Source organism: Mesoplodon mirus, assembly GCF_964341445.2.
Source record: "Mesoplodon mirus genome assembly, chromosome: 8".
NCBI lineage: Eukaryota > Metazoa > Chordata > Mammalia > Artiodactyla > Ziphiidae > Mesoplodon > Mesoplodon mirus.
Genome location: NC_138984.1, coordinates 98,959,090 through 98,980,114, shown reverse-complemented (window position 1 = coordinate 98,980,114; position 21,025 = coordinate 98,959,090). Strand labels below are relative to the sequence as shown.

The following is a 21,025-nucleotide window of genomic DNA, read 5'->3' as shown; positions in this document are numbered from 1 at the left end:
CCGGGGGAGACCTCTGTGCCTTATCCAAGCCAAGAGGACGATCCCAAGTGCCGACTGTCCTGGACGCCCTGCAGTGGAGTCGGTGAGGAGAGGCTGGGGGTCCTGGCCGGGGGCCCGATGGCCTTCTTGACGAGGTGGCAGGGGGACGAGGCGGGTGTGTGTGTGTGTGTGAGCGCCCTGCCACCCGTCACTGGGGGATAGGAATGTCCCGTATGCCCAGATGCCACCCAGAGGGGAGGGGACTCAGAGGACGACTCCTAACACACTGGCTCTAACCGGGAGAGACTGTTAACTTGAAGGGATATATTTTAAAAATTCAATCACACTTCAGAGGGAATGGAAATTTAAAGTCAGGACATGAGCAATTTCTCTAAAAAGGGCATGTTTGGGGGCAAGTCTGGGCACTGCTGTGTATTCAGACCCCTCCTCTGGGCCCGCCAGCAACCGGGGTCCCACCTGAAGCCTGGGCCAGGGGAGACACCCCGGGACCAGGTGGGCTGGGCTGGGGGTGCAGGGAAGCGGGAGGCCCAGCAGGCGTGGGGCCAGGAGGGTCTTGTCTTTGCCAGAGAGAGAGAAGGCAGCTGGGTGACCCAGCTGACTCCTAGGGGCGGGAAACCAGATGGCGCTGACTGGGGCCGGGGCAATGGATGGGGCTGGCAGGCGGGGGACCTGGAAATTTGTCACGGTCCTTTGAGGGGAAGAAAGGAAGAGGACAGTCCTTAGCTGTTTCCGCAGGGGACCTGAGGCCCATGTGGCTTGGCTCGTCGTGGGGGCAGTGCAGTGGGTGAGGCTGAGAGGGTCGTGGGCAGCGTCAGGCCTCCCCAGCTGCGGCTCGGTGGTCATCGGGGCTGGAGGAGAGATGAAGGCGTGGCTCGCTGTGGCCCCGCCCGCGGCCGGCGCCTCGTCCTCCGGAAGCAAGTGACCCCTTACAGCAGCCTTCCCGTTTCACAGAGAAGGGCCGACCCGGGACCGTGGTCCAGCTGGATTCCGAACCTGGCCTGACAACAGGCTGTACTCCCGGAGGCTCCGCCCGCTGCTGCAGCGTGGAGGGGAGCCCAGACCAGCCCCCCACGCCAAGGGCGAAGCCCTCCGCCCATCCCCGCCCACCAGGGCAGGGGGCCTGGTCAGCCGGGGGTGCTGGGCCAAGGCTCCCAGGACCTGCACCCCGAGTCCTCCCCAAGGCCTCCGGGGAGGAGGTCCCTGGGACCAGGTGCATGTTCTGGAAAGAGATTCTTGGGTTGGTGATGGCCCCCAGGGATCTCCCGTGCTCTGGGCTGGGAGCATGCTCCTGTGTCCCTGCCAAGGGCACCTGCCTGGGTGGGTGGGCAAGTCGGGACAGCCTTCCCTAGGAGGGACCTGATGTGGAGCACTGAGCGGTCCCGAGCTCGCCTGAAGGTTGGGGCTGAGGATCCAGGGAAAGCACGCAGGTGGCAGGCCCGCCACTTGGGGCACGGCTGGCGTGAAGAGGAAACAGCAAGGGATGCAGGGGTGGGAGGCTGGGCTGCGGGGCAGCTGGTGGGCGGAGAGGAGGTGGGGTGGCCGGGAGAGGCCAAGGAGGAGCAAGGTCAGGCGGGAGGGGCAGGGGATCAGAAGGGGTGGACGGGCTGACAGGCTGGGCCGGCGCAGGGGAGGCCGCAGACAGAGCAGAAGACTCAGAAGTGACCTTCAACTTTAAACAGGAGAAGGCAGGCGGAAACCCCCATTGTGCGGGGGAGGTGTTTTCAGGGATCATTTGGCCTTTGTCTTTTTTTTTTTTTTTTTTTTTTTTTTTTTGCGGTATACGGGCCTCCCACTGTCGTGGCCTCTCCCGCTGCGGAGCACAGGCTCTGGACGTGCAGGCCCAGTGGCCATGGCTCACGGGTCTAGCCGCTGCGCGGCATGTGGGATCCTCCCGGACCGGGGCACGAACCCACGTCCCCTGCATCGGCAGGCAGACTCTCAACCACTGCGCCACCAGGGAAGCCCCCTTTGTCTTTTCACACACTGGCTCTGCGGGGCTGAATGGAGCCACTGCAGCGGGAGGACACGTTCCCCCTGGGTTTGCTGAGCGGGTAGCAGGCTGAGGCCCCACGTGTGATGTCCAGGAGGGGGCTGAGGCTGGGTCTGCACGGGGCGTCCGCTCCCTGGTCCTGCAAGGCTCCGCTCCGAGAAGAGAGAGGACGTCTCTTCACAGACCCGGAGGGTCAAGAGCACGCTGGGCGGGGAAGTTCTGGTGACTAGGAAGCGGCCACCTCCGCCCCCTGGCACGGCTGTGACTGCCCTCCCTCCTCTCTGCAGGCAGGGGATGGGGACGGATGGGGAGTTGGGCTGGATGCAGGAGCCTCCAGATCGAGACCGTGGGAAGAGGAGGAAGAGACCCTCAGACCTTAGGGTCTGAACACAGCCTTTCCAGAGTCTTGTGTGCGACAGTGCCCACTGGAGGAAGTGCAGGGGCCGGTTCCTGAGGCCCCCGGCCCTCCATCGTCCAGCAACGGCCAGCCCTACCCTCAAGCACAACGGATCGGTTTCCATGAAGAAAAAGCAGTGAGACCCGTGATCACATCAGGACCCAGACATCAAGTAAGGGCCTCCCTCCCGGTCCCGTGGGACAGAAAACTACAATTCATCGGCGCTGGCGGGCAGAGAAACACTTCATCTGCGCATTTATGCCCCAAACCTTTAACTGAATCTGACCATGAGAAAACAGACATACGTGGACCTTAAGAGAGACAACTGGCCTATACTAAAATGCCAACGCTAAGACAGACGAAGGAAAGCGGCGGGTGGGGCTCTGTCTAGCTAAAGGACACAGTAGAGGCGTGACAGCTGAGCACTGCAAAGGTCACAGAAACATTCTGAGGACACTGTACGGACCACTGGAAAATCTGGATGCGGACTGTACATCAGCTAATATTATGTTAAATTTTAGGAATATGATAATGGTTTTGTGTGTGTGTGTGTGTGTGTGTGTGTGTGTGTGTGTATGTGGCAGAATGTCATTCCTAGGAGGTACATGCTGAAGTATTTTGAAGTATTCTGGGGACTGCAACTGATTTCCAATGTTTCAGAAAAATGTGCGTGTGTCCATGTGCATGCGTGTGATGCGTGTGCACAGAGACAGAAAACGAGTGGGAGTGCAGGATAACAAAATGTGACACGTTAAACCAGGGGAATCTCAGCTAAGGGTTTATGGTGTCCACGACCTACCCTTTCAACCTGTCATTTGCAATGTTTCAAAATTAAAGTTGAGGGGAAGGAGGCTCAGAAAGTAAGCACACGATGTCTGCATTGCTCTGTCTTCCCTTAAGCGGGCCTCATCTTTTCAAGTCCTATAATTAATGACTGATAAGTTATTCTTTTTTTGGTCACGCCGCGTGGCTTGTGGGACCTTAAGTTCCCTGACCAGGGATGGATTCTGGGCCCTCGGCAGTGAAAGTGCCGAGTCCTAACCACTGGACCGCCAGGGAAGTCCCTAAGTTATTCTCTGCGGTGGTGAAAGTCACATTTCTTACTTTCACAAAGCAAGGCTTAGTGACACAGTGTGTTAACTCCTCTCTTACTGGGCCGCCGCCTGCTCCTGAGGGAAGCCCGTCTGCTCCTGTGTGATTCCTGTGAGCTCACAGATGCTCATTTCGAAAATCAAACCGGGACGGCGCCACGCCAGGCGCGTTGCTATGTGACCACAGACCACACACACCAGCGCTCCTTTTCAGGGTTTATTTCATCTGCTAACATTCATCTTGACCTAGACAAAAACAATTAGATGATTATGACTTGCATTTCCATCATCAACTCATTTTTTGTATGAGTCACCAAAAGGTTTCTTCTCAACACTTTTTTTTTTTTTTAATAAGAAGCTATAAATAAATAAAGCTTTAAACGCTCCTGGGTTCAAGTTAAACGCTTCCAGTTCCCAAAACGTTCACAGACTCATTGCTTGGACAGTTCTCTCGTCCCTCACGCCTCCTCCGAGAGAGGACACCGAAGGCCTGGGGTGGTGGGAGCGGGGAGCCGTTCGCTCACTGCATGTTCGCTACTGTCCCTCAGCCCTGGGAAGAGCCCTGGGGAGGCCATCCCTTCCCTGGAGCCCCAGCCCGTGGTGTTGGAGGAGATGCTGCAGGCACAAGAAGCCTTTACCTCAAAGCAGGCGTCCTGAGCCGGCAGTGCTGGACGGGAGACCCAAGTGGCCGAGGGGCACTGCCAGCTGGTGCTGTCACTGGCACCCCTGCCTGGATGCTGCCCGGGGCCAGGACCTCCTTCCAGATGCAGTGAAGAAACCGAGGAGACCGTGTGACTTGGGACAACGGGCCATGAGTTAAAACACTCCATTATGTACAAAACACATCCTGCACTCCGGCCACACCCTCAGGAGCGCACCTTGGGGAGGGCTGCTTGAGCCAGGCCACTGGCCAGGTGCCCGGGGGCTCACGCACAACAGCTCTCCTCCCGGTGGGAGGCCACAGCAAACCCCTAGCGTCGCAGGCGCTTGTGCAAGACCCCAGAGCTCTCATGAACGTGTCCCGCCCTCCTCCCTGGAGCACGGCCGCCCCAAATGAGTATTGGAGCAGACCCCCCTGCTGACCTTCACAAAGAGCCACCTGAGCACTCACCTCCTCAGCATGATGTGTCCGCTCTCGGGGGCCTGCTGACTGCGCTGTCCTTGGACTGCAAGATGAAGTGGTCAGCGCAGGAAGCTGGCGGGCGGGGAGGGGGGTCGCTCAGGCCAGACAAGCAAAGACTAAAGCTGCTGGCTCCTGGGTGGCCACCTAACCCTGCCGGTGCTTACGGAAGGGTCTTGGCTCCCACCCCCTCATTCCACAGGAGGGCAGCTAGGGTGGCTAAGGGGAACCTGGGGCAGGGAACCCTGGCAGGATCTGCCCATGAGGCTGCCGGGGGCCTGGGGCCCTCACCACCCTCGAATCTGGCCTGTAGCTGCCAGGCATGTGTGCTTCCTCTCCTGGGGAGACGGGATGCCCATCCACCTCGGGCGTGGGGCTCACACTCAGCTCCCCAGAACCAGGTCTCAGGCCTCATGTGTGGGGGCGTGTACGTCCAGAGGCGATGCTGGCCTGGCCTCCTCGAGCACAGGAGGGACGGGCGTGGGGCAAGTGTCTACAATGGACTGAACATGGCTTCTCCAATCTGCAGGGCTGCAGGGAACCTGGTAGGTAGGGGCAGCTACCTGACCAGCTGGTAGGGGCAAGGGTGCAGGAAAACGCGGGGAGAGCCCAGGGTCGGGGGGCTGTGTATCTGGGTACTAGGGGAGCCACCCAGAGCTGTTTCTTCCAATCCTGGAGGAGAATCTGAAAGCCCGAGTACCCTTTCCTGGCTGTCCTGAACCACCATGGCCCCAAAGTATGGCTCGTGGGCAGTGGCTGTGGTCTGCAGTGTTCCAGCCAACGGAGGCTTGACTGAACTTTATTATACACGGGGCTGTGGGAGGAATGGGTCTAAGTCCCACATAAACGTCCAAGTCACGGGCCTGGGGCTGGGGGCAGCCCACTAACAAAGCCCAGAGGATTCAGAAGGGACAATGCGGGCAGGGAGAGCTCTTGATTTCTGTCCGCCTTCCTGTCTGAGCCGGTCTGGCTGGGAGGTCTGCCTGGACACAGGTGGACGCATCCTCACCCACGGCCTTCCTACTCCTGGGATGCCCTCCACCCATGCAAGGGGGCAGTGCAGCATGGGGACCATCTCCCCACAGCGCCCCTCAGTCTGGGGACTGAGGAAAACGGGGTGGGGGACCCCAGGTGATGTGCTTTGATCTCTTGACCCGAAGCATGAAGCCACACTGTGGGTTTTGACCTTGGGCTAGAGAGGGGAGTGGGCTTCCCAGGGGCTGGACTAGAGTCTTCTTGGCTTTAGATGGGGTGGGCCCTGACCCTGAAGATGGGTGAGCTGGGAGCTCCATTCCTGAGGCTACCTCGGAGGGCTGCCGTGTCCCCACGCAGGCCTTGGGGCCCGGGGGTTCCCTGGAGGCTGAGCTACCTGCGGGGGTCGGGGGGGGAGCGGGCGTGTGCCTGGTGGGCGTGACCACACACCTGGCCTGGCAGGTCCGCCTTCCACTGCACTGGATTTTTCTAGTCTTCAAACTTGTGGCCGTCGTGACCAGGAGGACGGGAGAGCGGGGACGTACCTGCTCCCAGCCCTGCAGGCCTGGTCGGGGGGTCCTCCGAGCACCCTTCCCTCTGACCCAGTGGGTTCCCACGTTGATTGCTCAGAGCCCCGGCCTGGGAGGGTGGGAAGAACCGAGCCGCCAGGCGCACCCCTTCCCCTCCCTCAACCGTTCGTCCGTCTTCTGGCGAGCGGACGGGGGTCCTCTTCCCACGGAGCTCTGGGGGCCGAGTGCGTCGGTCAGTCTGCCTGGTCCCACCTGCGCCCGCCGGCCGCCACTACCACTTCTCGATGATGTGGCTCATGTAGTCCTCGGTGGGCACGCGGCCGGGCTCCTCGGCGTCCCCCCGCGGCGGCGCCTCCTTGGCCCGGTGCAGCAGGCGCTCCTCGCGGCTCCGGAGCCGCTGCTGCCGGCGCTCCAGCTGCCGCCGGTACTGGTAGCGCTGCTGGAAGAGGTCCCGGGCGTAGTCGTAGAGCTGCATGTCCAGGTCGTTGAGCTCCTCGATTCGCCGGATGGTGGCCTCGCCCACCTCCACGCCGCCCGCCCGCGTGCTGTTGTACTGCATGAAGGGACGGATGAACTTGAGGTTGAACGTCCGCTCGAACAGGTACTGCGTCTTGCGCTGGAACTCGGTCAGGCCGAAGAAGGCCATGCCCCGCAGGTTCTTCTTGGCGCTGTCCAGCAGCAGCTGGGCCCGCTTGCCCTCGGGGATGAAGGACAGGTTGTAGCAGCCCACCAGGCTCAGGTCGGCCAGCATGCGCACCTGGCGGTTGCTGGCCAGGTTGTAGGGGCAGTCCATGAACTCCTGCAGCGTGCAGCCCGACCAGTCCGTGCCCTCGTAGCAGGGCGGCAGCTCCTCGGGCGTGGGCGTGCGCCCGTCGCACATGTGCAGCGACGTCTTCCACGTGGCCCCTCGCTGCACGTGTCGCCACTCGCTCAGGTAGCGGGACACGGGGTCTCGCAGCAGGGTGATGTAGTAGAACTTCCTGCAACGAGACGGGGAGCGGGGGGAGGGGAGGTGAGGCCGGGGCGCCAGGCGGCGGTGGGGCACGCAGGGACCACTGTGGGGTGAAGGAGCGGGGAAGGCTGCAGCCCTGAGTCTGGTGGCTCTGCTCAGCGTCTACGCTGTGGGACCCCCGGGGGGTGGCTTCACCTCTGAGATCAGCCATCACATCTCAGGTCTCCAAAGGGCCACTGCTGAATGAGAAACCCCGGTGTGAGATGTGATGTAACCTGCAAAGGTCTCAGGCCACCACCACAATGCCGAGTGTGACCGCTGCAGTGTCCTGCAGGGCCCAGCCCTGGTGCCCTCCTGAAGCCTGGCCCGGGGTCTCCTCTGGGGCCTTCCCCCGAGCCCCAGGCGTGCCCTCCTGCCTGCTCGCACCTTGGGAGGGACAACCTGACTTTGCCCTGCAGGGGGTGGAGGAGAGTGGCCCCGGAGTCCACACAGACGTTTAAAGAGCTGTCACAGTGGCAGGCTTGGTGCAGCCCAAGGGGCCACTGAAAAGTCACTCACAGTCCCAGGCTGCACGGGCAGGTCTGGGTCAGGGCCTCCCACTGGGCCCACTCCACCCCAGGCTCCTGTGGAGGTCCAGTGGGGGAGGGGCACCAGGAGACCACCCAGCCCCCGGGGTGAGCCGTAACTCATCATTTTTATCGTCTCCCAGGAACTGTTCTAGCCCCCAAGGAGTTGGGCACCGATGCCACCTCCCCACGCTGTGGGTAAGGGGCATCCATCCGTACCATGGGAGACCTGACTCAAGGAGGGCTGTGACCCCTTCTCCCCGCTCCCTCGGGGTGAGAGGCAGCCGGGAGGATTCAGGTCCCTGCAGGGTGTGCTGTGATGATCGGCCCCAGTGCCAGCAACTGTGACGGGCCTGGTGGGCGTGGGTCGCCCCAGGGGGGGTTTGCGGCTCTTCTCGGAGCCCCACCTCCAGGGCTGGCAGAGCAGCTGCCTGTGCAGGTGGGGCAGGTCCCAGGCCAAGGGGAACCAGGGCCTGGGGCGGGCAGCCTAGAGTGTCCTCGGAAGTGGGCAGCAGGGGCCCACTGGGTCCCACACGCCACTCCTGGGGGGGTCCATCCCCCCTTCCCCGGCCCCTGCCTGACGGCAACATGGAAGCTGCACCCACACTGCCCCCTCATCACTGAGGCCCAACAAGAGCAGCCCTCACACCGCCCTCTGCGACGCCACGGGGGCACAAGACACGTCGCAGGGTCTGGCAGTGCCCTGATCTGACCGCATCTCCCAGGGGGCAAGGGGGCCCTGCGGTGCGGGCATGATAACTAGCAAGGGCGAAGGTGACGGGGTACCACTGGGGGTCACCCCAGCCTTAGGGGGGCACATTCAGAAAACCGCAGGAATGGCAGACAGCGGGAGGCGGCCTGGGCAGAGGGCACCCAGGGGGCTGGGGGAGGGAGTCCGCAGGGAGGAGAGAGCAGGATGGGCGAAGCCTGGCTTCTCCTGTTTGTGCCTCGGGCCCCCGTCAGCTCTCACACGCCCTGCCCCAGCCCAGGTGCTGACAGCGCGCTCCTGGCCTCTGCAGGCGGTCATGTCCCAGCCCCTGGGGTGGGGTGGGGATGACTGGCAGCCCCAATGTGACCCCCTCCCCCAGCTCCTGTGGAACGTGCCCTGGTGGCTCTGGCTGCCCCTGGGAGAAGAACAAAGGCCCACCTGTGCCCTCCCAGCTCCTCTCTGACCACTGGGACCGCCCCCCGCTTGCTGGCTCCCAAGAAGACACCCCAGGACCTTTGCACGAACAGTGTCCTCCCTCTATTTCATCAGCTGACTCTGACTCACACCCTAGACCTCAGCCAGAGCCACTTCCCAGGGAAGCCTCGTCCTGCAGACACGGCTCCCTCTTGGGCTTTTGTCGCAGTGGTAACTTTCCACTGACCTCTCAGCTCACCCTGCGGTAGGGAGGGGGCGGCGGGGAGCTGGTTCCTGTGTGTGCGCTAAGCATGGCCGTGGTGCCTCCCCGGGGACAAGACTGGGAGGGGCCAGATGGTCCAAGACAGAAGGTGCCTCGGGGCAAGCCTCTCACACAGCACCTTCAGCACCCTGCGGCGGAGGAAATCAAGCCTTGAGACGTTAGGCAGCTACCTGGAGACCCCCAGTGGCTTCAGCACTGGGTAGGGCGGGCGGCCAGGCCCCTCTCTGCAGACCCTGGTTAGGTGGACTGGGACCGGTGACAAAGACCTTCAGTGTAGCCAGGACGAGAAGGTCAGTTCATCCCAGGGCCAGCCTTCTAGAGACCTAGTATATGACATTTATAAATCCTGACCACGACAACTGCTTCTAAAGAGGCCACGACAGACAGGCAGACACAGAGATACACCTAGAAACACACGTGGACAAACACAGTGCTGCGTGCAGGCTGCTGGCACACACCGTGTCCACTGCTGAGCCCGGCTGGTCCCTTGTCCTGTCCTCGGCCCTCCCAACCCCGTGTGCACACACACGGGCAGGCCAGCGGGGTGGATTCTCCTGGACACAGAAAACCAGAGTACAACGTGTCAGCGGACAAAGATTTGTCTACGTGGCCCCACCGAAGCCACTCAGGGTTCAACCTGGTTGCAAGGTGACCTCTGAGGGCAAGAGCTCACTGTGCCCAGCGGGGCACCAGCGCCTGCCCCAGCGTCTGTGTCCCCGCAGGCCTCTGCAGTCACGTAGGCCTGGAGCCCTGCGTCAGCACTTGTCACCGCCCGCCACGAGGGCAGGCTTGGAGTACAGCTGCCCCCCAGACCCTCAGAGATCTCAACGCGCCCTTGAGAGGGGACGGGGCCGCTAGCCCCCCTGCGGCGTGCTGGAGCCAGAGCCGACTGAGCCCCCCGGAGCCCCTGGGATCACGCTGACCCCCGCGGCTCCCCTGTGCACCACATGGGCGCTGAGTGGGGCGGCCTTGCTCATCGCTGCGTCCCTGGATGCTGGCCTGGCTGGACAGGAGCAGGGGCTCGCCCATGGTGACCGATTCTGTGCTCCCAACACGGCCTGCGGTGGAGACTAAGGGTCCAGGCAGACCCTAGACCCTGTGTGCGGGGCCAGCAGCCCCCGGTCACTGCCCAGCGCCCGCCCCGCTCCTGCCTGGACGGCATGGGAGCCCCTGTGGGTGAGCACCCCTGAACTTGGCTGGCCTCCTCAGGAGCGCATGCGCCTGACCCCCAGCTCCGCCTCCCGGTCCACCCCGGCCCTTGCTTGCTCCGCTGTCATGACACAGCAGGCACCCGTGGCCACAGGCCTGTGCCCCGGCCACCCTCTGTTCAGCACTCCTGCTCCCGTCTCACTCGCTCTGCACCCCCTTGCCCATTAGGCACGTCAGCAGACAGGGCAGCTTTACCGGCCACTGAAGGGGGAGCCAGGGCACTGGTCGAAAGTGAGTAGAGGGTAGGTGTGGCGGGGGCAGAAGACCCCCCAGACGACCGACCGTCCACGTCCAGGCAGCTCCCTGCCCAGGACGAAACCAGGTGTGTGTTCTCTGGAGGCGCTCATGGCTCAGAGACACGAGGGACTGGGCAAGGGGCCAAACAACGGCCTGCGTGCTCATGGGGGACCCAGCCTCTGCCCCAGCTGCCCCCCAGAGGAAACTTCAGGGTTTCTGCCCCAGAGCTAAGTTCCCCCTGCACTCACATCTGGGGTCGCCCACAAACAGGGGGCCTCTTGCCTCTCACCCTCCAGCAGGATCTGCCCATCCAGGCCGTCCAATTGCTCACCAACAAGGGTTCCATTAGGAGGACAGGGAGGACATGGCGGAGGAGATGATGAAAGAAACAATGAGAAGTCAAGCACTTAATTCATTTAGAGCGAAGTGGCTCGCCCACTGCCCAGCAAGTGAACGTGGAGACCAGACCCAGGATTACAGAGATGACCCATGAAGCACGTGAACAGAAAACCAGAATACGAAAAGAGTGGGACTCAACTTCTCTATGGAACACCATATGCTAAGAATCAATGAAGTGATGGCTTCAAAATGCTGACGGGAAACAGACCAACTGTATCTCATACCCAGCCAAGCTTCACACCCGTGAAGGCTTGGGAAATTTATTTTCTGTGAATCCTGTTCTAGGAAGATACTGGAGTATGTATCTCATATAGTAGATGAGAAAGAAAAAAAAGTGTGGGACACAGGAGCTTGAACCCAGGAGAGATCCCAGATGTCCACTGGGCATCCCACTGGGTCTGTCAGGAGAAGAGGCACAGGGCTTCCAGAAAAAGGGGCCCAGACAGATGACCTGACAAAACAGCATTGGTGGAAAAAAAAAAAAAACCGAATGGTAGGTACATGGCAGATCTTTGGAATCACCTGGAAAAAACGGAGTCTATGAAGATGGAAGACAAAGCAAGTAAAAATAGGGCTGGGCTTCCCTGGTGGCTCAGTGGTTGAGAGTCCGCCTGCTGATGCAGGGGACACAGATTCGTGCCCTGGTCTGGGAGGATCCCACATGCCGCGGAGCGGCTGGGCCCGTGAGCCATGGCCGCTGAGCCTGCGCGTCCGGAGCCTGTGCTCCGCAATGGGAGAGGCCACAACAGTGAGAGGCCCGCGTACTGCAAAAAAAAAAAAAAAAAGTAGGGCAATCGTTAACTCTAGGAAAAATGAAAAGTCACATAAAACAAAAAATGAAATATGCCACTAGGCTCAGAAGAAAACAATGGTTTTAGAGACATCATGATATAAACAGTGGTAAGTGATTGAATAAAAACTTGAACTTTAACTCTCCTTGGAGAATGGGTGGGGTGTGGAGAAGGATAAGGGCATAAGAACACTTCATCTATCAAAACAGAAAGTACACAGATAACATTTAAATCAATGGAACAAGAAATAGCACCATACACGACTCAGAAACATGGAAGTCAATACATGAAGACTACCAAAAAGAGCTGCAAGAGGTCCTTTGGGGACGCTGGAAAGGAAAAGTCGATCTGTTGGTTTTTATCATCAACCGCTTGGAGCTATTTGTCTTGAAGTATGTGTGAATTCTTGTAACTAAAAACACGAAAACAATGTGGAAACTGGAGACACGCTCCTCTTCATTAGTCATCAAGGGAACAGCACGCTCAGCCACGTGATACCCACTGGAGCAGCAAAACAAGGTGGGGCAAGGCCAACTTTTGACAAATGCTTACTGGGACAGCTGTCGTGGAGTGACTTCACGGGAAGGCGGAAGGCGCACACACACTCACCCCGTGACCCTCACACTCCAACCCCCGCCCCAGTCCTCTCCTAGGCACACATCATGGGGAAGCCTTGTCCATGCGCCCTGGGAGATGTGGACAAGACAGTCCACCGCACTCTGCTGGTGACAGCCCCAAACATCCGCCGCAGAGGCATGCGTACACGAACGGGGTATATTCTTCCAACAGAACACTGCTCAGCAACAAACAGGAACAAACTACAGCTACTCACGGCAACTCGGGTAAATATGATGAATAAGATGTTGCAGAAAGAATGCAAATTAAGAAAATGTAACAGAGTGCAACGATATGGTTTATCAAGTTGCTAAAACCAAAGAAAATGCTATTTAGTGGTACGTACATACGTACTGAAAACAGTGAAAAGAAAAAGGTGATGAGGTGATACACAGAAGCCTTCCAGTCAGAGCTCAGCCTCGGTGTCTTGGGGGGTGGCGGCGGGGGAGGCAGGGACCGCGCTAGTCCGTGGTGGCGTCCATGGCACTGATCACGCCCTTGTGCTTAAGGCAGAAGCGAGGGTGCGTCCTTGTGCTTTATTCCCTATGTACGTTCACGCAACTTCTTTTGTATTTCCCAAACACTGTGTGATGAGGAAAGCAGTTTTAAAACCAAGGTTCTCCAGGGCAGCCTGCGAGGCCCCTGCTGGCCTTGCAGGTGGATCAGCATTCTCGCCAAACCTGGAGCCTCAGCTCCTCAAAGCGTCTGGTTTCCCCTCCCACCTCTGTGCCAGCCAATTCCAGGTGTCTGCAGCCCTTTCCTTACCCGACCCCTTCCTACATGCTAATGTGAGGAGGGAGAAGCTCCACGGGGGAGGGGAGGACCCCTTGGGGGCATCACCTCTGGGAACTGTGAGGGTGGCCAGGCTTCTGGGTCAGTCGGGGCCGCCCTGTGGCTTGTGAACTAACCACATGATAGTGAGCCAGCCGCTCCTGCCTCCGGGAAGGAACCACAGCTCCTCCGGAGCTGGGGCTCCCAGCTGATGGCCGGCTTCCCGTCCAGGAGGGCCTTGGGGTGCAAACAGTGCGCCCCACCCCCTGGGGCTCCCCTTTCCTGCTGCCAAGCCCAACGCGGGAGACCAGGGACCCTGTTTAGTGACTTGTCAGGCAAATTATGCTCTGTCAGGGTGGGAGGCTTCTGGCACCTTCTGCAAGCACAGCCCTAACCCACATCCTGGCCTAAGCGGGAGCCCACTGCACCCCAACTTCCAGGGCCGGTCTCCTTGGAGCAGGGCTGCCTGCTACGTCCCAGGACAGACCCAGGGAGCGGCACAGAGCACGCCCCAGCCCAGACCGTCCTGTCTGTGAGTCGGGGGCAGGCTTCACAGCGCTGTCACCCTGGCGGGGCACACACTGGGGCCGGAGGGATGACAAGGAGGCCCTGCTCACACCTCTTCCTCTGAAGCTTCCACCACTGGCTGCTCGCCACCATCTAGCCAGCCAGCTGGCACCCCACACGGTCCACTGCTGGCGGCAGGACGTGGCATGAGGTCGTCCCTCTGCAGCTGTGTGCAAGGTCATTCGGGCCGCCACCATGCGCCATCCCTCTCCCCAGGGTCTTCACCCCACCCTCTCACCACAGTGGGGGCAAGCTCTTGGAAGGCAGGCCTGTGTACTGGGGACACCGCAGTGCCCTGCTCAGCGCGGAGACAGCCCACGGCATCCAGGGCCCGCTGCCCCGCCGTGGGCTGGGTGGTGGCCACGGGAGTGTGTTCAGTGCTCAGGCTCGGCTGAGGGTGCACGTGCGGCCTGTGCACAGGGAGGGGGCCTCATACTCAATACCTCTGCCTTCAGCACCCAAGCTGCCCACGGAACTCCTTGGGCTGGGGGCTGTCCCCTGGGAAGTGGGCGGAGCCACAGTGGGAACGGCTGCAGCTGGGTGGGCGGAAATGGGGTGAGGAAGGAGGTGGAAGCCTGTGGCCCTGCCCTGGCACTCCATGGACGCACAGCAAAGGACATAAACCAGCAATGCCCCCAGGGCCCTGACAGTGGCACCAGTGGCCACAGCCAAGAGGCTTGCGACGTGCCAGGCAGAGCCCGGGACCCAGGCACTTCTCCCCTTTCACAGAGGATAAGCCCAGGCTCAGAGGCGGGCAGGGCTCTTAGAGCGCTCTGGGCTGCGTGGGGCGGAACCAACAAGGGCAGCGGGAGGTGGTGAATGGCACCGCTCACCCACGGGGCAGGTCAGGAAGGCTTCTCAGAGACGGTGGGGACACAGCCCTTCGTGACCTGAGAAGGGGGCAGTGCAGGCTTGAGGTGCAGGCGGGGCCGGACAGAGAAGGGTCTTGTTCATTTACAGGAAAACAAGCTCGGACAGGAAGTGGCACAGAGTGCAAAATTCACATGGATTCAAAGACAGAACATAGGACTTCAAAGAAACTTCATGCCGTGAAACAATTCTAGCCTGCCCGGGCTACAACCGCTCCCAAGAGCCCACGTGTGAACCGACCGCGTCATGCTTCCTTGCATTTAATTATGCTCTGTTTAATGCTTTCTGCGACCTTGGCTGTTCTGACATTTTTGTGTGCCCTGGTTCGGTGCATCCCACAATCATGTACATCCTAGTGAACAAGGCATGTGTTTTGTCCTTGGGTGCAAACGCTGCTGTCAGGGAGAGGCCAGCTCTAAAGTTTTAAGAGTCTGAGTTCTCACAGGACCAGCAGCCAGGAAGCCCTGCTTTATTGATGACAAACACTCAGACGGCCTCTGGGAAAATTCTGCAAGGTGCAGCTTTGCACTCCTTCCTTGGAAGGTGACAGCTGCGAGGTGGCTAAGTGGCAGGGGCTGGGGGGCCTGTCCTGCTGCAGGGCTGGCATCAGGGAGAGGGCCCTTCTCACTGTCCTCAGAAGCCCCTCCTCCTCCTGCCTGCTGCTGTGGGCATCGGGCAAGTCTGAGCCCACAGTCCCAACTGGGAGGTCCGCTCTGTATCCTGCATACTTTATCAATGATGAGGAAACTGGGCTCCCAGAGGTGGGTGGCTGATGCAAGGCTTGGAAGCAGAAACGGCCCCTCCCCTCCCTCGGGTCACACCCATGGCTGGAGGAGCTTCCCTCTTTTGCCCCAAACCCCACTCCTGGCCCTCCTCCTGGGAGCCGGGAGAGCCGGGGTGGGTGCACAATTCTGTGGCTGGGTGAGGGGCTGGATCAGCAATGACGCTTCCAGAAGGAGTCTGCTCTAAAGAGAAGGGCTGAGATGTGGCAAGTCTGCTGCAGGATGCTGGTGGCACGCCGGCCATTACAGGAGGCACGGACGCAGAAGTCAATGGCAGACACACACGGCAGATGGTCCTGCAGCCAAGGGCACAGATGCTCACAAGGCTGCTGGTGCACAGAAGGGCCTGTGCCTACCTGTGCGGAGACAGAAGGCATTATTAAGTGGCTCTCAGAAGAGCGAAACTATGGATTTTCCCCAACATTTTATTATGAAAAACTCAAACTTAAAGAAAAGTTGAAAGTTCAGTGAACACTCATATGCCCAAATGGGTGACTTGAACATTTTTTGGGATTTCCCGGGTGGTCCAGTGGTTAAGAATCTGCCTTCTAATGCAGGGCACGTGGGTTTGATCCCTGGTCAGGGAACTAAGATCCCACATGCCACGGGGCAACTAAGCCCACGCACCACAACCACTGAGCCCACACGCCACAACTAGGGAGCCTGTGCGCCACAACTAGAGAGCCCACACGCCGCAACTACTGAGCCCGCGTGCCACAACTAGAAAGCCCACACACAACTTCTGAGGCCACACGCCGCAACTACTGAGGCTGCGTGCCACAACTAGGGAAGCCTGTGTGCTGCAACGAAGACCCAGTGCGGCCCCCCCCAAAAAACAAGAGAAAAACAAAAAACCCCATTTTCTTCTTTATATAGTCTGTATTGCCTGCAGTGAGCACACGTCATTTACGTAACTGAAATCAAGTAATAAAGGTTATAAAACATCCCTGTTGCTTGGTGTGCAAAGAGGCCATCGGAAACGGCCAGCTTTGCAAGCTCTGTGCTCACGTGTCCTCTGTGATAGGATGCCAGCTGCCCCCTCCGCTCCGGGCTGGGGGCTCCAAGGGCAGGGCTTTTGTGAACAAGGTTCTAACTCAAGGGACAAACTCAGACCCTGAAACGAAGGTGGATTTTTCTACCAGTTCTAGCAGAGCCGCAGCTCCCTAGTTGCGGGTGAGGACACTGTTATTTAGCATTAGAATTACAACCTTTTCTTTTTTTTTTAAAGAAATACTGTTGTATTACTTCCAGATATACAGTCACTGAAAAAAAATTAATGCCATAGGGGGATTGGCTTCACTGCCACTTTCTCCCCCAGGACGAGCTTTGGGGTCCCAGAGCAGCAAGGGAAACTCTGTGAGGGGTACCTGAGGCCCCCTCTACCCCAACTCTGTACTGTGGTCTCCCAGGGACCAGGAGTCCCTTCATGAGAAGAGGCCACACCGTGAAGCCAGTATCCAGACGGTTAATTTTCAAAAAAACCATACTCTGCGAGGTCTCTAGAACTTCAGAGGGAGGACCCGGGGGAGAACTTGCCATGGGGCCTGCTCAGGTGTGCAGGAGCCTCCCAAAGCCTTGCTCTGATGACCGTCCCAGCCCAGGGCCTGGGGAGCATCCCGGGGTGGGGGTGCCAGCTTGCTCACCAAGGTCTGGGTCCCCCTCCCAGCAAGAAGATGACACCCTTCGGGAGGTCATGGCGTGAACCACCTTGGTCATCAGGCCACTGAGCTGGGCCCTTGTCAGCACTGCGCGCTGCTCACCTAGGCCAGGTGCCCCGCAGAGCCCATGGCCTGGAAGCGCCTGCTGCCCGCGATGGTCCCCTGGCCTTAGACAATGATGCATGTGGGTCAGGCCGGCTCCGAGAGCGCAGTTCACGCCATAGAACAACGCAGCACAGAATCCAGATGAGGGATCTGAGGCCTTAGAAAAAACCCAAGTCTGATCTAGCTCTGATTCCCACGGTGAGATGGAAGCAGCTGAGTGCCCATGTGGGCTGGCTGGCTGCGTCCTTCCCTTCCTGTCACAGGAAGGGGCTGCAGGCACAGCTCCCCAGGGCAGGGCCCAGCAGCTGTCAGCTGTGTCACCTCCCTCTCCTCGCCACGGCTAAGTGAGCAGTGCGGGCCCATGCGAGAGGGGCCCGGTGGGAGGAGAGGGGGGCCCTGCTCTGAGCGGCATGGCTGGGGAGCTGGACCATCCCGGGCAGCACGAGAGTGGACCAGCTGATGGAACGGACCGTCTCTACTGGCTCTGGCCAGCACTCACCTCCCTGCACCAAAGCACGGCGCCCCTCCCGGGTACCTGCAGGAAAAACCCAGATCAGCAAGCGCTGAGCTGGCAGTGGAGGCTGGGGAGCCCCTCTCCAGAGGCAGGTAGGAGTCGCCTCAAGGCTTTCTTCCTGGGCAACGTGTCCGCAGAGCAGCTGTGAACTCACAGCTGTTATTTTTGTCCATTAACTGACTCTGTTTCCCAAAATACCCGGGTCGGTAGAGCAGCCCCGCGGCATCAGTGGTCAGGTGCAGTGTGCACACAGGCGGGCCAGTCCTCCCAGAGCCCCTGCGCTGTGGACAGGCAGAGCCTAAAGCGGACACAATCCTTGGCAGGACCAGAATGGAAGCTCTGGGGCGGGCGCAGACCCCTCGCTGTTGTCCCAGCGGGATGGGTGGCGAGGAGAATGCCAGCCCAAGGCCACCTGGGCACGGGAGCCCTGCCGTCCTTCCCCAGCAGGGGGCACGCCCGGAGGCACGTGCCCTCCTCAGGCTGGGGCCCAGCTGGCCTCACAACTCTGCTCCCTGCCCTGCCCACCTCCAACAAGGTGGCAAGGCCCTCCTTGGCTCACCCAGGGAGCTGAATTCTTACAGACAGCGGGGAGAGAGTCCAGCTACTGGGAGTGGCACTCACGTGGGCCCCCAGGTGGCTCCACAGGTTTAGGAAACAGCATGGAAATCCCCGAGGAGGAAGCAGCCCAGGAAGTGTCTTGTAGCCAGGTGCGGCTGTGTGACTAAGCTTGGCCATCAGGATGTCCTTAGAGACACCTCCTCCCCGCCACCGTTCTCCTCCTGTTGGCTGCAGCATGCATGTGACTGCAGAGGGCCAGCAGTCGTCTTGGACCATGAAGCAGAAGCCTTGCTTTCTGGGGATGGTAGGGCCAGAGAAGAGCCTGGGTTCCTGGTGCTTCTTGCGGCTGCACCACCTGCCTGCCCTGCCTACGGTGGGCTCCTTTTCAAAGAGAGAGGAATCAATTGCCACCCTATCTTGGTCTCTGAACCTAACCATATACTCCAGGGCCAATGCACGAGGACCCAGGCACGATCAGCGGTGAGGCCAGCCAGGTCTGGGGCGAGGCCTGGGGTAGCAGAGGTTCAGTAATAACTGCATTAATTTAGTGAACCCTCAAGGCTTTACCCTGGTCATCCTGGACACTGCCAGACACCCTATAGGAAGAAAATATTCCCATTTTGCAGATAAGGAAACTGAGGTCCAGAAAGGTTAAACAGCAAACTTGGCCACAGAGCTGGCTGGTGGCAGTGCTGGGATTGGAGCTCAGGCCCCCGGAGCCTGTAACCGCCTGGGGAGAACTGGTCACCTGCTGAGCCACAGGCCCCAGAAGGCACATGAACACGCCACCTGGCAAGGTTGGCCCTGGCCACTTGCTGACCACTTGCCAAACAACAGTCAGGAGCGCTGGTATTTTTAACTAAACTATGGACACAATTTACGATCCGTTTCCTTTAAAGTACAGTGAGTTAATTAAGAGTCAGAGTGGTCTGCATAAAGAAAAAACACATCCAGACCTGCAGAGAGGAAGAACCAGCCCTGAGGCGAACCACTTTACCCAGCAGCTGTGACCGTCTTCCTGATGGCCGTCCTGGGAGGGGAAGAGCCAAAGTCCTGGACTTTGCCCGGCCCTGGACTTGGGCACCTTGGCTGTGGGATGCGGGGCGGGCCTCCCGGACAGGTTCTCCTCTGGTTCCAGCCCCGCTCCAGCCGGCTGATGACACTAATGCAGACGCAGAGCTTGGGGGAGGGCTTGACTCTCATGGGGCCCCGTGTCCCTGCCAAGGCAGGAGCAGCAGGGCTGAGAGCCGGGCTGCTGTGAGTCCACACTGAGCCCAATGCCTCCGTGGCCCTGCCCCTATGCCCTTGCCCCCCACCCCAGGGGGAAGCCCGTGCCCCCAGGAGCTCCCACCTGAAGGAGGAGGGCCTGGCTGGAGGCCTAAGCCTGCTGGGGGCGTACGGGCCACATGGGCCCCCAGCTCCAGATGCAGGCCTTTCTGACCACCTGCTTCCAGGGCCTCTGGGATTCTGCGCCTGGAGGGATGGACACGGCTCGCAGGGCAGTGCTGGCCTGGCCCCCGCAGGCAGTGCGCCCACTGCCCCCAGGGCCGGTCTGTACAAGTCGCCGGGAGGGGGCCATCAGAGTTGTGTGGAGGTGCCAGCAGGACCCAAAAAGGGAGTGGGTGAGGGTGAGGGGGGGCTGTCTGACCCCGGGCTGCGGGACCTGGGGATGGGACCTTCCGGCAAGGCCTCCACAGCAGAAGGCCCCTCCCCAGGCATCCTCCACCTGCAGATCTCCTGCCAGGCTAAATCCTGCCTGGAGGCTCACACGCTGTCTCCCTACCCACGTGGGTGCCCTGGCTGCCAATTACTGCCTAGTGCTGGCTCAGCGGGGCGCTGCTGGGGTGTTGAGAGCCTGCATCCCTTCCCTGGGCCAGCAGGGACACAGGGGCGCTGTCTGTCCCAAAAACAGCTGTCCCAGTAAGGAGGCTGAGCATGTAGGGCGAGGGAGCTTTGCATCCTGTCCCTGTGACGTGAGGCATCCTCGCAGAGGGGGCGGGTCAAGCGTCAGACTCTGCCGCACACCCCCCCCCGCCCCGCCCCCTGTCCCCGCCTCCATGCCTGCCCCTCGGAGCCCGTTACTGTCTCCTGTGCCTCCCAGGCTCCTGCAAGGATCAGGTGAAAGGGAATGTGTCAAGTAGCCTCGCAGCCTAGGCGATCCACAAAGGGGAGGAACTCGCAGCCCGGGCAGGTGCAGAGGCAGGGAGCTGGGGGACCACATCCCTCCGTGTCCGGGATCGACACCCTGCCTCGAACCCCATGGCCCCCTCCCGTTGGACTTATCCTTTCCTCCGTCACAGGAGTGCGTGCTGTGTGTCGGATCGGTGCAGCCCTGCCCTCCTGCAGCATCTGAAGGGCTGGACCTGTGACCGTGAGACCCCCAGATGAACAAGTGCCAAGAGATCGGGTGCCTGATGCCGGGTCAGGGTCAGGCAGGGCCTCTAAGGTGTGACATCTGAGCTCAGCTCTGAAGGAGGAGGCCTGGCAGAGGGCAGGGGTGGGGGCGGGGCAGCATTCCCGCAGAGGAGACGCCCAGGCCAGGCTGGGGGCGGGCACACCACGGCACAGACCAGCTCATCTAAGTGCACAGGTCGGTGAGAAGCAGAAAGGAGGTCTTGGTTTCAACGATGAAAGGACGTTGTTATCAAACCGTGGGAAAAAAGGAAATTTCCGTCCTTGTTCCAAAATTCCAGGTGGCTGAAAAAATCCATATGAAGGAAAACGAGTGTTCCTAGTTCAGGCTTCGGAAGCACCTCTGCAGCCGGCTTCCCCGTCCCCTGACAGCACCTAGAGTTCCGTGGGCGGATGAAAAGCTTCCCTTGATTTCTACACGTTAGCAAAATTTCAGGGAAGCGGAGCAGGCTACCTCAGCCCCTGGCTCCGCGACCCAGAGAATCCGAGGCACTGCCGATTGGGCGGGGGACG

General features: G+C 60.1%; 1 protein-coding gene across 1 annotated transcript in view; it reads right to left on the bottom strand.

The window, feature by feature from the left end:
- Positions 1-3,682: 3,682 nt before the first annotated feature.
- HS6ST1 (heparan sulfate 6-O-sulfotransferase 1) overlaps positions 3,683-21,025 on the bottom strand; it is a 43,592-nt gene continuing 26,249 nt past the window's right edge. Inside the window, exon 2 of the mRNA XM_082630384.1 lies at positions 3,683-7,080. Within this exon, the coding sequence (XP_082486510.1) occupies positions 6,372-7,080 (709 nt within the window). The 3' untranslated portion in view covers positions 3,683-6,371. The remainder of the gene's footprint in view (positions 7,081-21,025) is intronic.